The 15,936-nt window shown below is 30.9% G+C and overlaps 1 protein-coding gene across 1 annotated transcript in view; it reads right to left on the bottom strand.

Moving 5' to 3' along the window:
• Positions 1-15,936, bottom strand: part of Dmd (dystrophin) — a 2,056,279-nt gene that overhangs the window by 1,213,075 nt on the left and 827,268 nt on the right. Inside the window, exons 30-33 of the mRNA XM_031364700.1 lie at positions 14,709-14,819; positions 14,346-14,519; positions 11,190-11,345; positions 6,690-6,860 (exon numbers count right to left, since the gene is read on the bottom strand). Coding sequence (XP_031220560.1) covers positions 6,690-6,860; positions 11,190-11,345; positions 14,346-14,519; positions 14,709-14,819 — 612 coding nt within the window. The remainder of the gene's footprint in view (positions 1-6,689; positions 6,861-11,189; positions 11,346-14,345; positions 14,520-14,708; positions 14,820-15,936) is intronic.

Below are 15,936 nucleotides of genomic sequence, written 5' to 3'. Positions count from 1 at the left end.
GTCAGGTCCCCTGGAACTGGAGTTACAGACAGGTGTGAGCTGCCATGTGGATGATGAGCACTGAACCTAGGTCCCCTGGAATAACAGTCAGTCCTCTTAACAGCTGAGTCATCTCTCCAGCCTATTTAATGAATTTTGTAAGGGCAGTCATTTTATAGCTTATGTCTTTACCTTACCACAATTTATTCAAATATACACTTACTGGCATTTAATTATAATATCATTTCTTTTACTTGGATATTACAGTAATTTTATTGAAGGTACTATTTATATCTTATTTACTAAAACATAAATGATGGATTAACTAATATACATACTATGTATCTTAACATATTTGGTCATACATGCATATGTGTAACTATCTTAGCATTGCTTTACATAGGAAAATGGACAATTGAAATAAAATGAAAAGATAGAACTGTATTATGCTGGGGTTTTTAAATTTATTTTTTCCAAAACAATTACTTTTAAATTGATGGTGTATGTATGTATGTATGTATGTATGTATGTATGTATGTATGCTGTGTTCCACAATAGTACACCAAACTATCAGATGTGCTCTATACCTGAAGAAATTTGATATGAATTATTTTTGAGACCTTGCATTATTCTGTCCTGGCTTAATATGTAGGACATACTTTACACTTAAGCTATGTTACAGAATATAATGTTAGATTAAGGAATCATATATATATTGGATTTTTCAAGCTATATAAATATATATAGACTTTTTCTTAATATGTATCATCCATTAAAGACGATTTTCATGAAAGCAGAATGTGCAGAACAAAAATTATAGCCATAAGTATAATGACAATGAATAGTGACTTCAGTGGCATTTAACAGATGTTCTATTTTCTAAGTAACAGCTGTTTGATGCATTCATTGTACCAAGTTAATGATCTGCTAGTGATATTTCACTTCACAGATAAATTATTATTCTCTCTTTTAAAAAGAAATGTAATTTTTCATGGGAATTATTGTGTAAGAGACTTTAGAAATAAAAAATAGTTCTCACACTTTTATAGCAAAGATAGTGGTGAGATGTGTCAATTATTCCTATAAACTATGAGTAAAAATTAGATTTATGTAAATACTTAAAAAGTTTGTTTAAAAATATAAAATATAATTAACGTATTTGGATATATATCCCATCATTCTGTTCAGAGATTATCGCTATTACATGACTGATATTTTCTAGCATTCCTCAGTAAGGCCCATAATTAACCTGTATGCCTCATCTCCCCAGGGACCAGGCAACTTTCTGGAATGCTGACAGTTGTAGTTCTTGGAAAATAACAAATCCTCATGAGAAAATACAGTGGCCTATGGTTGATTCTAGCTAGAGTTGGACAGAACGGTCATCCAAAACTACCAAGACTGAGTCCATTTATTTGTATACATTTCAATTTTCCCAGGTGATTACATGTAAGAAACCACTGGCAAAGGGAAAGACATTTTTTATTGGATACTCTCTTTATTTACATTTCAAATGTTTTCCCCATTCCAGGTCTCCCCTTCATAATCTCCCAGTCCCATCCCTCCTCCGCCTTCCTCTATGAGGGTATTCACCTACCAACCCACCCACTCTAGCCTTCCTGCCCCTAAATTTCCCTACACTGGGGCATCTGGCCTCAACAGGACCAAGGGCCTCTCCTTCCATTGATGCCCGCCTAGGTCATCCTCTGCTACATATGTGGCTGGAGCCATAGGTCCCTCCGTGTGTCTCCTTGATTAGTCCCTGGGAGCTCCAGAGTGTCTAGTTGGTTGATATTGTTGTTCTTACGATTGCAAACCCCTTCAGCTCCTTCAGTCCTTTCTCTAACTCTTCCATTGGGGACCCCATGCTTGGTCCAATGGTTGGCTGCAAGCATCCACCTCTGATTTTGTCAGGCTCTGGTAGAGCCTCTCAGGAGACAGCTATATTAGGTTCCTGTCAGCATGCACATCTTGGCATCCACAATAGTGTCTGCTTTTGGTGACTGTATATGGGATGAATCCCCAGGTGGTAAAGTCTCTGGGTGGCCTTTACTTCAGTCTCTGCTCTACACGTTGTTTCCATATTTCCTCCTGTATTTTGTTCCCCCTTCTAAGGAGGAATGAAGCACTCACACTTTGGTCTTCCTTTTTCTTGAGCTTCATGTGGTCTATGAATTGTATCTTGGGTATTCTAAGCTTTTGGGTTAATATCTACATATCAGTGAGTGCATACCATGTGTGTTCTTTTATAACTGGACTATCTCATTCAGGATGATATTTCCTAGTTCCATCCATTTGTCTTTGAATTCAGTGTTTTATTGGATATTTACTATATTTTCATTTTAAATGTTATCCCCTTTCCCAGTTCTTTTATTGTTGAGAATAGTTTTAGCTATCCTGAGGTTTTTTTTTATTCCAAATGAGTTTGCAAAGTGTTCTTTCTAACTTTATGAAGAATTGAGTTGGAATTTTGATGGGGATTGCAATGAATCTGTAGATTGCTTTTGGAAAGGTGGCCATTTTTACTGCATTATCCTGCCAATCTATGAGCATGGGAGATCTTTTCATCTTCTGAAATCTTTGATTTCTTTCTTCAGAGACTTGAAGTTCTTGTCACATAGATCTTTCATTTGCTTGGTTAGAGTCACACCAAGGTATTTTATATTATTTGTGACTACTGTGAAGCTTGTCATTTCCCTAATTTCTTTCTCAGCCTTTGAGTAGAGGAAGAGTACTTATTTGTTTGAGTTAATGTTATATCCAGCCATTTTGCTGATTTTTAAAATCAGGTTTAGGAGATCTCTGGTGGAATTTTGGGGATCACTTAAGTATACTATCATATCATCTGCAAATCATGATATTTTGACTTCTTTCTTTCCACTTTGTCTCCCTTTAACCTCCTTTTGCTGTTTAAACCCTGCTATTTTAGGTCTGTTAACTCTGTTGTCTTACTCTTTATTTTTGTTTTGTTTTTTGAGACAAGGTTTCTCTGTGTAGCCCTGGCTGTCCTGGAACTCACTCTGTAGACCAGGCTGGCCTCGAACTCAGAAATCCGCCTGCCTCTGCCTCCCAAGTGTGGGGATTAAAGGCGTGTGCCACCACCGCCCAGCTGTCTTACTCTTTTTTGTCTCTTTTGCCCTACTTTTTGTCTTCTATTTTGCTGTACTCTCCTTTTCTCCATCAAACTCTTTCTCCCTCTCCTTTCCCCTTCCCTCTCCTCCCCTTATTCCCCCCCTCAGAATTTGTCTGCAGCCTGTGTCCAGTCTACTACTTTCTCTTTCTGCTCTGTGTTCTTCCAGATGCTCCTGACTGCTCTCTCTCTCATGTAACGATAAAATCTTCCCTTCCATTGAACCACATCACAGAGCAGTTATACATAATATTAGTGTCCATTGATACAGGCATTAGTTTTTTTGCATTTTTCCATTATTCAACATGCTATATCAAGTTCAAGTTTTTTCTTTTATTAATTTTTGTCACACAACTCTGTTTGTATAAAACAATGTAGATGTGCATTACATAGAAGAATATGGATCCAAATGAATCATAGGACAAGAACATTTTAGGGAATCATGTTTAACTTTTGCATTTTAGATGACACTGTGAGTTCAGGGAGCTCATTTAAATGGCTCGGTGTTCTTCAATAATGACGCTGAAGTAGAATAAATGAAATGTGCTATTGGTTACATCAGAAAATCAGTTTATGTTCAACTGATCGAATTTATTTTTAAGGAATTAAAAATTCTAGTTGAACACTGAGCAAATTCTAATTTATCTATAATATCAGTATTACAGGAACTAAAGTGTCAGGATCATGTGTTTGAAGCTAATGTATACAGAAAGCCAGTGTTGACTACATAGGACTGGATGGGGAAAAAAGAAATAAAAGTAGTACATTATTACTATTATATGGTTGAGGTAGGTTCTTTTTTTAAATTTTTTGGTTTGTTTTTATGCTTGTTTTGTTGTTGTTGTTGTTGTTGTTGTTGTTGTAGATAATAGGGAGAAAAAAAGTAGAGACAAAGATGTCTGGGAGAGTCTAGAATAAGAATATGCCTGTAAAACTAGACCAGGTCATGTTAGGAAAAGGGTAAGGGGTTAGGGAAGAACCAGGAGATTAAGAGACCAGGAGCCAAGAGACCACAAATGTAAAAGGGTCACATAGTCATGTAGAAAAAATGGCCAGAGCTCCAGAATATTCAACCTCCTATAGTTTACAGAACATACTGAAAGACATTATGGTGGAATTTTCCTGTGTTTAGCAGGGGAGGCATTAAGGATAATATAAGTCTTTAGGAAAGAGAGAAAAAATTATGGAGATTCTAGAATAAGGCTATCTTTGGTATAACTCTAAAATCTTTCCTAGGTTGCTGATGAAATGCAATTAGTTGAGTTTCCTTTCACTTCTAGAACTAGGTCATTATGCAATATTATGGAAATTTCTACATTCCATGATTTCTCCTTTATTCCCCCCCCCCCCATAATTCACATGATGAAGTTCCAAACGCGAGTACCTCTGAATATGACTCTATACTAATAGGATATTTTCAGAGGTAACTGTTATAATGCTATAGTGATTATGTATCTATGTGACTGATATCATCATAAGAAGATTAATTTGTTATCCAGATATGTCCATAGATGGCACTAATGTGAAAAACAATATGCATATCTACTAGTCACAGGAAAATGTTTTAGAAGAAAGTAATTCTCCTGACTACTGATCTTGAACTTCCAGTCTCTAGAACTATGAAAGATGAGTTTTTTAACCATTACTTTGTACAGTCTCCTAAGGAAGTCTTGACAATCAATTGAATCAGACCATTTCAAAATCAGCAAAAAAGATATGACTGTGATAAGAGCTTACTGAAAATCAATTCTAGATAGCATTCATTAATAACTGAAGTGCAATTTGTATATTTGTTATATTTTATAAAGAAAAGAACAAAATATTTGAACTATTTTATGGCTACTTATATTAGAAGCAGCTAGGAACTGACAGGTTTTATAACTTTGCAGGTTATGTAGATTTTATTTATTTTTTCTTATTCTTTAGATAAAAGGTCAGTAAGATATTGCTTTTGCCAAGATAATTATCTCTTAAAAGATATTCTTTTTGTACTTATTTCAGTGCAAGGTCATGTTAGGAGAGTGCAACTTTGCTCATCTCAAGTGGATATTTTGTTACCAAGTCTGGTAAATAGATCAGGCAACATTAGTTCTGGCAAATGATAAGAGCAGAAATAATGCATGAAGCTCTTACCATCCATCTTTGAGAGAGAACTGATGTTTTCTACTCCATTATCTTCCTCTTTTTTGGATGAGCAAGTTTTATACTAAGAGAAGAGACATACCAATGATCTTGCAAAGAAATGACCCAAGCATCTGGACATTTTTATATGCCAAAGTTACTTACTTAAACCCAAACTGGTGTGAGTACATGAGATAAAAATCTCATATTTACTTTCTCTGAAACATTTCATCTTGGACAATTTTTATAGTAGCCTAGCTTGTACCTAAGCATATAATTATTTATTTAATCTGAATGAACATAAAGACATTATATGATAGAGTAATAAGGGGAAAATAAAACCAATTCATTTTTTAGTCTATATCATATGTTTTTCTTTATCATAATAATCTCAAATTATATGTGATCTTGAAATAAGAGTAGCAATGCTAAATAACTGTTCTAAGTAGTTTGAAAGGAAATGTAATCTACCACTACTTATTTTTTTAGATTATCATTACACATTCTCTACATTTATGCAAAGAAGGATGTTTTGAGTAAGGCATCCTGTCATCATAAGTTTTTACATAATCCATACTGTGTTTTGAAATTTTGGAGTATAATGTTTAGCATCAGTGAAATAAAAATCAGTGCAAATATTCTTGGATAGCTAATTAACACACTCAAATACTTGAGATCTTTTAAAATGAGAGTATAAATGGCTTTATAAATGGCCCAATGCCTTGGCAAAGTCTAAGATGAAAATATGCTATTAATACCAACTACGTAAGTTACTTCCTTTTTATTAAGACAATTTCAAATAATCTAGTAATGAATTATCTAGGAAAAAATAAGCTATGAGTGTTTGACTTTAAATTTTAGGCAGCAATAAATATCTCTCTGGCTGTCAGAGAAATAAGAAGCGTTTTTCAGGAAGAATGAATGAATGTAGGGCAGATGCCCTTTGGTGACAGAATGATAGAACCTTCACAGGTCCATTAGATTATTTATGATTATAACTTAGTCGATATCCAGAACTATTCAGAGTCACCTTAACTTGCTGCATCTCTTGTATGTTCCATACAGGCATTCTATTTTGAGGTAAACTAATAAAACATAGAATTTTATCTCTGTGAATAATATATTTGCATCTTTAAATTGATATGATCCATATGGAATATCTAGAGTGGTCAATAGATATTTTATACTAATTTTATGTAATAATTATGTAATTTAAAGGATTCATTCATAAACCATTTATTCAATGTATGCTTTGGATAAAGTTTTCATAAAGTTTACTATTTTAATTATAAGGCTTGGAATATACTGTTAGCCCTTTATTAATTCTTGATAAAAGGAAATATGAAGCTAGATAATATTGATAATTATATTTCTTTTAGGTATTACTATTTGTTTATAAAAGCATTTACTATGAGTTTTCATACATATTAAGAATAACTTTTAGTAATCTGTGATATACCTTTCCCCAGGCAACTTCAGAATCCAAATTACTTGGCATTCCTTCAACTGCTGATCTCTTCGTCAATTCTGTATCTGTTGCTGCCAGCCATTCTGTTAAGATGTTCATTTCCTTTCTCATTTTACGGGACAACTTCAAGCATTTCTCCAACTGTTGCTTCCTCTCTGTTACCTAAATATAATAATAATATATTGAAATTGGCTTCCTTTGAAAGTCAACTTTATATACAGTTACTATTAAAATTTTTATTTTCTAATCACTATAAAATTTCCTTACATACTGCTTTCCACCTTATCATATAGTCAGGAAATTTATAATAAGTTCAAATGCCTTCAGCAACAGAAACACTTAACCAAAATACAGTGCCTTGTACCTGCTGCTGTGATAGCAGCAACAATATAAATTATAGGAATTTGTTTCATCATAAAATAAAGGTAATATTTATGGTCAAAGTTTGAAATAAACAGGATAACAGAAGTCAAACAGAAGATACAACCTATTCTTCATAGAAGACTTACAGTCATTTGACAAAGACATGGCCAAACAGGCTTACTGTGTTTAAAATACAAAAGTTTTTCTTTTGCTAGGAAGGTGGTATCAGAAAAGGAAAAAGATATTTCTTTAGGGAGGCAGACATATTTATCTAATGTTTAGAACTGTCGTTTTCATCTTCACTACATTTTAAAATTACTTTTTCATAGAACAACATTTTTCCATAAACAGGATTTCTAACACAAAGGGCAAATTGGTTTTAAACCCCAAAATTTTATTCTTATAAATTTACTCTTATGGGTAAAAGCAAAGATCTAAAAAAGAAGCAAATAAGAAAATAAAATAAAATACTCCATTAGAAAATTAACAAGCATATATATATGTATATATATATCAGTATGAAATATTATAAAGGGAAAATTCAGCAGAAATTTTAGTCAATGTCATATTAATTTGTACTCCCTCTTATATAGACAATGTTTGTGTTCAGTATGAGCTATTCAGAAATGGCTGAATAAAAATGGTATATGTAACTATATGACAAAAATTATATTTATACTATTACTTTACTGGCAAAACAAATATATTTATTTATTTATTCATTCATTCAGTTAGATTATTGTTGTTATTTTATTTTGTTTTGTTTTTGAGACAGGGTTTCCTTGTCCTTTCCTAATTATGACTTTGTAGAACAGGGTGGTCTGGAACTCAGATATATCAGCCTTTGCCTGCTAAGTACTAAGATTAAAGGCATGGGCTACCATAGCCAGCCCAAGATTTGGTCTTAATACAATAACTGAAAAATAGACTTTATGAAATTATATTATGGAATTGTATAAGAAAATAAAAGAGTATGAATGCATATTTATGTTCCAGTGTCTAAAGATATATGTATGAATGAATGTATTTATGTATGTATACATTTTTCACTATATACATACATAAATGTGTGTGTATATTTTGTGACTATTGGCATGAAAACTAAAAGTAAGTATAAGTGCTTAACATGTTTTAATAAAAATGCTGATATAAATTTTAAATATTCAACAAAATTTATGAGAGATATATTTGATATACACACACACATAATTTTTGCATCTTGGATACAAATTCAAATTGTTAAAATTATACATACTCATGTATGTACATGTTCATGTATATTGAGGGTACATAAGCATGAGAGTTTCTATGTGTGCTTATATACACATATATGCATGTGTGTGGAGAGCAGAAGACCGCTTCAAGTGTCATCTTCAGAAACAGTGTCTACTTCTTCTCGGTGGACATGTCTGTGGATCACAAATTAACCTAGCAATATTGCCATTTAGCCCAGGATTGTTCTTCTCTCTGTATCTCAAACATAGGACTACATAAGTATGGCTCAACAAATCCAGTATTTTTATATGCATTTTATGAATTCACCTAACTCAAATCCTCATCCTTGTGAAACACATGCTTCCATGACTGAGCTATTCTAACCCCTAATAGACTCACTATTTTATTCTTTTATCCATACATTATTATTTCCTGGGTGGTGGGTGGTGGTCTCTCTCTCTCTCTCTCTCTCACTCTCTCTCTCTCTCTCTGATTCTTTCTCTCTGTCTCTGTCTTTCTGTCTCTGTCTGTCTCTGTGTATGTGTCTGAACAGTTACATGTATGAATTTTCCTCTTTCATAGAACATGTGTACAATATAGATGACAACTTGTAGGAGTTGGTTCTCTCCTGCAATGTTGGGTCTTAGGTACTGATCTCGATTTTATAAGGTTTGGAAGCAAGTTTCTTTACCACTTCATCCATCTGACTAGCTGAGATTAAATATTTTAACACATTTTCATTTTTACTTTTTATTTAAGGGAATTATAAATATCTACCCATTTTACTGAAAGAACTTCTTTGTACACAATTGGTTAAAATCTTTATAATGTGCTTCCATGTATATTCATTTTATTTATGTACTCTATTTATAGAAAAGGATTTCGGATTCAATATTTCAAAAGAATACTATTTCCCTATGCTCACGTGTTATTGATTTTTATTTATTTTATTTTGTTTATAAGCAACTAAGTAAGTTTTCAAATACAGGAGATACTGCCACCTTAAGGAAAAATTTTACATTGTTCTTGTCTGTGAGAAAGAAACATAAATATTTAAAAAGAATATCGAGACTAAAATGCCATAACCCCAATATCACATGTGCTTTAAAGTCATAAACTGAGGTTAAATGTGGTCATAAGTATGAGTTGCTAATCTTATAGGTCAGTTGCTTTGAACAAAGAAAGGGTGAATGATTTTTATCTCCTTCTTACAGTGATGAAACAATGAAAAACTGGCAATCTACAATGTAAGAAGAAAGTCCTCATTATGAACCAGGTAGGTCAGCACATTCAAGTTGGAATAGCAGGCCCCAGAAGTTTGAAAAATACATTATTCTTATTGGTATTTTCACAACATACTCATTTTGTGATGGCAGTATTAACTGTTTACTACAAATGACAATGTACTGAATTAAGTACAAGCATTTAAATTTTGAAGATAATTAAATTAGAATGGTTTTTCTATTTATATATTAAACTGATTTCTTTAAATACATTTTTTGTCTTTCATTTTGTTCAAAAGCCATCCCACTTGAAGATGTTTTGAAGATCAGTAAATAGGAAATTAATTTTCCTAGGTAAGAAACACAGGAATTATATTTTATAAAACAGTGTTTATATGCAAACCCTTAATCATTAATGTTTCTAAATTAATATTTACTTCAAATACAAATTATTTTCTCAATCTGTGATGCATTCTGAGTCATTTCATTGTTTTATATTAATGATATTATAGTGTTAAATTGTTACATATAAGCAATCAAATTTGTACTTTCAAGAATAAGTAGAGCTTTGCATCATTATTACATTCATTAAATTCTTAATAATAACAAACTGTTGGTCCTAATAGTCTTCTAATTTTATTTTTTGTTGTTTTAAATTCTAAATGATTTTTTTAATAGTGCTCTATACCAAAACTTTACATGTTAAAGACAATGGTTCTGTGCAAATAATTGGCCCAAATAATCACTTAAAGAGCCTTTCCTAGACCTGTTTTTTTTTTTAATTACTGAAGGAAATATCAGCCATACAAGTTTTAATATGATTATAATCCCACCACTTAGATGGTGGAGGCAGAAGGATAAGGAGCGCAAAGTCAGTCTCAGCTACTCTGTGAATTCAAGGCAAGTCTGTGCTACATGAGACCCTGTCTAAAATGAAATAAAAAGTACTCACTCATCACAAAATTTCAGTGTATGAATGTGAAGAAACATTAAGTTCAAATGAATAAAAGATACAGATTTTTTGAATTGTATTTTTAACATATAAAGTATAAGAAAATAAAAACTAACATTCTTTGATATAGGAATTACCAAAGATATATTTAACATGATCCCTCACTATGCAGAAACATCAAAAACAGACAAGGAAAATTATATTAAATTAAAAATATTTAATTAAATTTAATTTGAATTATTAAATTAAAAGACATTAAAATGGATTAGGAAGGACTAGCAGGGGAGAGAATAGAGATCTGGTGTTAATCCATACACATGTATGGATATATATTCTCATATATATATGCATATATATATGAGTATATATTTATACTCATATATATATATTCTCATATGCATATATATGAGTATATATGAGAATATATGTAAGATAGTTTGAATAAATATACAATTAATTATCTTGATTTCAAACTGTGCTAACTCTATTCCACCAAGTTCATTTTAAGTAACTGAATATAAAATATATACAAGTTTCCCAGTCATAATAAATAGATTTCTTACACTGAACAGAAAGGGTTTTATGACAAGAAAAAAATCTTTAATAACTATCTGATTCACCAATAAATACCTCCTTAAGCCTTATATTCCTTTTTACTGTATATGGATAAGCATAGACTGAGGACCACAATAAGGGTTTTTGGCATTTTATCTTGCGTGATGTTTAGTAGTTACGCACCTTCGCACCCAACTCATTGTAATGCAGTTTCAAAGCTGTTACTCGTTCATCAAGCTCTTTGGGATTTTCTGTCTGCTTTTTCTGTACAATTTGACGTCCGGTTTTGATCACCATTTCCACTTCAGACTTCACTTCACTCAGGCTTTTATACAAATTCTATGTTAAAACATAAAACAAAAACAAATACTATACAACATATGGAACATTATATTATTAATACAAAGACATAGACATTAATAGCCCTTTTGTGTTTATAAGTTAAATGGAGTGCATTTTGTGGCTGTTTCCATATCATTTTGTATTTTCTGTTGAGTTTACTAAGATATATTTGTGATTATAAATATATGTGTATAATTCGCAGCTATTTATATAAATTAAATATACCATATATATTTAGTTCATCAAAATTAGTTTACAAATATCATTGCTGAATGTTATAGGATTTGTATTTTAAGGTCCACATTTGTTCAGTTCTAGTCTTGAGTTTACAAGAATGATACATAATAATCAGAAGCAGGCATTTCAGGATGATCACCTACTAGTTATTTGCTTGTCTATTATGGCTCCTGACACAAAACTGTGGAAAAGAATTGTGTATCAAATGATTTGTTCTTTTCTTTGGTCTGTATCTCACTTTGTAGTTATTTCTGTGCTGTGGTACTATTCCTATTTTTATTTTTGCCATATATGCCTGTAGCAATGGATATTTTAGAAAACTGATATTATTGGCTACATCCAAGTGTGAATGTAGGGCCAAAGTTATGAAAAATAATGACATAAATATATATCAAAGGAAATATAAATGAAATAAACATTTTTTAAATATAAAAAGTTTACAAGAATGAACGTACTAATTTTCATGGTATGTTGAGTGCCTAAAATGCACCAGATAATATTTGCATTCCTGCCATATGAAGTAAAAAAAAATACAGTGTTTTTTATGGTGTTTACATTTAATTAGGATAAAACATGTATAAATTAGGATAAAACATATCTACATCACTGTTTCCATGTATGTAATATCACAGGGAAATAAATGAATTAATCTTAAATATTTTCATTGAAATATAAAAAAGATATATTATTGATACTGTTGAGAATATAAAACAGTAGAATTATATTATTTCTCACATGTGTACCAGAACTTATGGCACATACATATGCCTTTACATGGATAGTTTAGCATAACAAAGCCTTATGAGGCAAGTTTTGTAACTCTGAAAAGCAGGAGTAATTATCAAATATGTCTAATGTCAATTCACTGTTACAATATGTTTTGTACTTATTTTAAGGGAAATATACAAAGTAGTACGTGCATATGCATGAAAAATTTTCATTTGTATATACATATACATATTTAATGATGGATGTAGTTCTGCATTAAATTTTTTCATATTTATTCCAAACAATAATTTAATTCTTACTAAGAAAATTCTCAGTATTGGGTAGGTTATCTTAGGAATTAAAACAATTATATCATGCCATCACTTCTTAGCTTAAAATCAATAGGTAAAAGCAAATTATTAAATTTATCTGTTTCATTATGCTCATATACTATGTTATGAATCTGACTTTCATGACTGATATTGCTATTACTTTACTAATAATTGTAAATATATTTTGACACTTTTTAATTTTTTAGTTTAATTTATATCTTCAAATGTATAGAGAAATCTGTATTTTGGAAACACAAAAATCATATTTTATGCTAGCAAATAGTTATGTCAATTTAAAATTACTAATACTTCTAAATGTTTCCCTAATTGAACTTGAGCAGCTTTTTTATTTATCACTGAGATTTTACTAACAGTATATTTAGTGATGAACTCACCCTTTTTAATCGGCAAAGAACATATTTATAAACAAGGAAGGAAATTTTTGCTTGTATTTGTGTTCATGTTAAGACCTTTTGTTTCAGAAAAAAAGAAAAAGGTTGTGGCAAAGAGTAATGGCACTAGCTTTTAATCCTGCTAGTGTATATACTGACACCTCTTAAAACAATATCATCATCATCATCATCATCATCATCATTACCTCAACAAACAACAAACAAAACAAAAAATTCTTGAAGACAAGGATGTGATTATAATATATATCATCACAAATTATATTTAAAAGTATAGAATATAAAATCTGTGAAAGAAAGATGTCCTTACAGAAAATTTATTCCCATTGTTTCCAACATTTGTACTAGAACTAAATACAGACCAAGCTAATGTTTTGAGCTATTTCCTTTGTACAGACATAGACATGGTTGTTTTGAGATCATTAACTAGAAGATAATTATTATTAAACATTATCCTATTTGAAAAGAATGAATGTCTTTCTCATTGCAAATGTAAGTAATGATACATTTTCATCTTTAATTCATCTTGAAAATTAAGATATATCACTATTTATGTCTATTCCTATTTTTCTATTATCAGCAAATCACTATATAACATTATAAGCAAATGTTATTTTGAGTGGTGAAACTACTTAATACAATTATTCCATTAAATACATCCAAATTATTGTGGAAAGATTTTGCTAAATAGGAAGGATCTAACCATTTATACAGATACAACTGGTGCATTTGTAAAGACATCTTATAGTACAAATGATGTAGATTTATATTTTACAGTCTGACATTTCAGTGTGTAGTCAATACATTTGGATTTATTGTATTTAGAATGTAATCTGTGCTGTTTTTCACAGCTGTTTGTCTTTAATTTTTCTCAGGTAATCTGTAACCTTGAGAATAAAGATGACTACTGACTGTACACCATTTAAACTTACTGAGAAATGTAAATTCTGGAGTAGTTATTACTATTACAACTACTATTTCAGTTGCTGTTTCAAGATTAGACTATCTCTTTTATTGATTTCTTTTTTTATAATATATACCAAGAAAGAATAATTTATATAGAATTCCTATGTTATGTTGTGTAGACATTAACAAAATTATTGACTCAAAAATCACACTCCTAAAATGCCATCAAATGATTGTTATTTCCATAAGAACTATGTCTTAAGAAACTGTCATTTTCCTTAATATTAAATCTATGCTATAATTATTACAGTTGTATGAAATACATTCTGTTAACAAAGATTATTGAATTCTTCTAATATAGCAAATTGAAAGGTAGCTGGATATTTGCCACTAGGAATACATACCACACAATGACTTAGTTGTGACTGAACTACTTCCTGTTCAACACTCTTGGTTTCCAGTGCAGGCAAGTGCATCTTTACTTCATCTAAAATCATCTTACTTTCCTCTAGACGTTGTTCAAAATTGGCTGGTTTTTGGAATAATCGAAATTTCATGGAGACATCTTGTAATTTTTTCTGTATCAGCAATATAAGGAAATACTAATTAATCTATCTTTAATAAACCGTCATATCTTATCTTTAAACTGTACAGAAGTTATTTTTTAAGTATTATACTGATAGATGCCATAGAATAATTTTGAATGTGATTATAACAAAGTTGTCTAATTATAAATCAAATTTCCTAGGTTATAAAATAAAATATACCTGTGCAATATCAATTTGTGAAAGAACTCTTTGGTTAGCATCCTTCCCCTGGTTATGTTTCTTCATTTCCTCTAAACTGATCTCATGACTTGTTAAATCTGATTGAATTTTCTGTTGGAAAGAAAACACTATTAGCCAGAGGGTTATACTTAGTATACTATTTCTGACAGCTAGAAAAGTAATAGTCTCAGAAACAACCAAAAAGAGTGCCACATGCTACTACAGGAAAAGAATACAAACACAAAAGCATGTTGAACATTTTTCAGAAGCAAGGAAAGAAGAATTTAAGTGGCATTACTTTCTAAGACACTGAATTGGTTCATACAGCTATTGATTTTAAAATTTTAATGAAACAATATTTCTCTTCAACAATTTCTATCAAGTTGTTAGGCTTATTTCTTTTTTAAATTTTGGGTTGGTCATTTGAGCAAAAGTAATAGAGAACAAGAATTGATCTTCCAGCTCTAGTGAAAATACATAGTTATCTTGTTACTTTCTAGTTTTAATTTAGGGATATGTGTTTTCATTTATAGGATACTATTTCTTAAAAGTATCTCATGTTTTAAGAACCCTAAATAGCAGGTATACTTTAATAAATAATTCCAAACAAACTCTTTGCTGACAACTTCATATGAGTGAGCCCAGTTGAGGCTACAGGTCACCAAATTATCAGCCCCAAACCTAAATTAAACTTATTAGAAATGCCAAAACCCCCAACCAAATGAAAATCTTTACTCCACAAAACCAATAGAGATTATAATACATGACTGTTGCCAATATCACAATTTTTAGTTTCCTTTAAAAAATAAAATTATTTTGTCTTTATCATCTGTGGCACATTCCCATATACTTATAAGAACATTGTCTTTTATTTTTACTTCAATTTAGTGGATTATATTTAATCAGATATATTTTCATAGAAAAGTTTAAGACTGGAAAACTAAAAGCAATTTTTGTTTGGAAAACAACAAAATATGGCACGAATTTAATTATAATATAAGTAGCAATCAAGAATTAAATATCATACAGTCCTAAATGAATAGAATAATGAGGAAACTTGATTGCCAAAACATTTTGAACTACGAACTACCTAGTAGATAGTGAAACATACATCTGGCCATGTCTGCAAGGGTATTTCTGGAGATTAACTAAGATTAACTAATGGTGAAAAACCTGTCCCAACTATGTATGACATCAATTCATTTAGCTTCAAGCATGAATAAAATAA

The sequence above is a fragment of the Mastomys coucha genome, chromosome X (assembly GCF_008632895.1).
Source record: "Mastomys coucha isolate ucsf_1 chromosome X, UCSF_Mcou_1, whole genome shotgun sequence".
Lineage (NCBI taxonomy): Eukaryota > Metazoa > Chordata > Mammalia > Rodentia > Muridae > Mastomys > Mastomys coucha.
The sequence above is the reverse complement of the archived record's forward strand: the minus strand, read 5'-3'. Positions and strand labels throughout refer to the sequence as shown.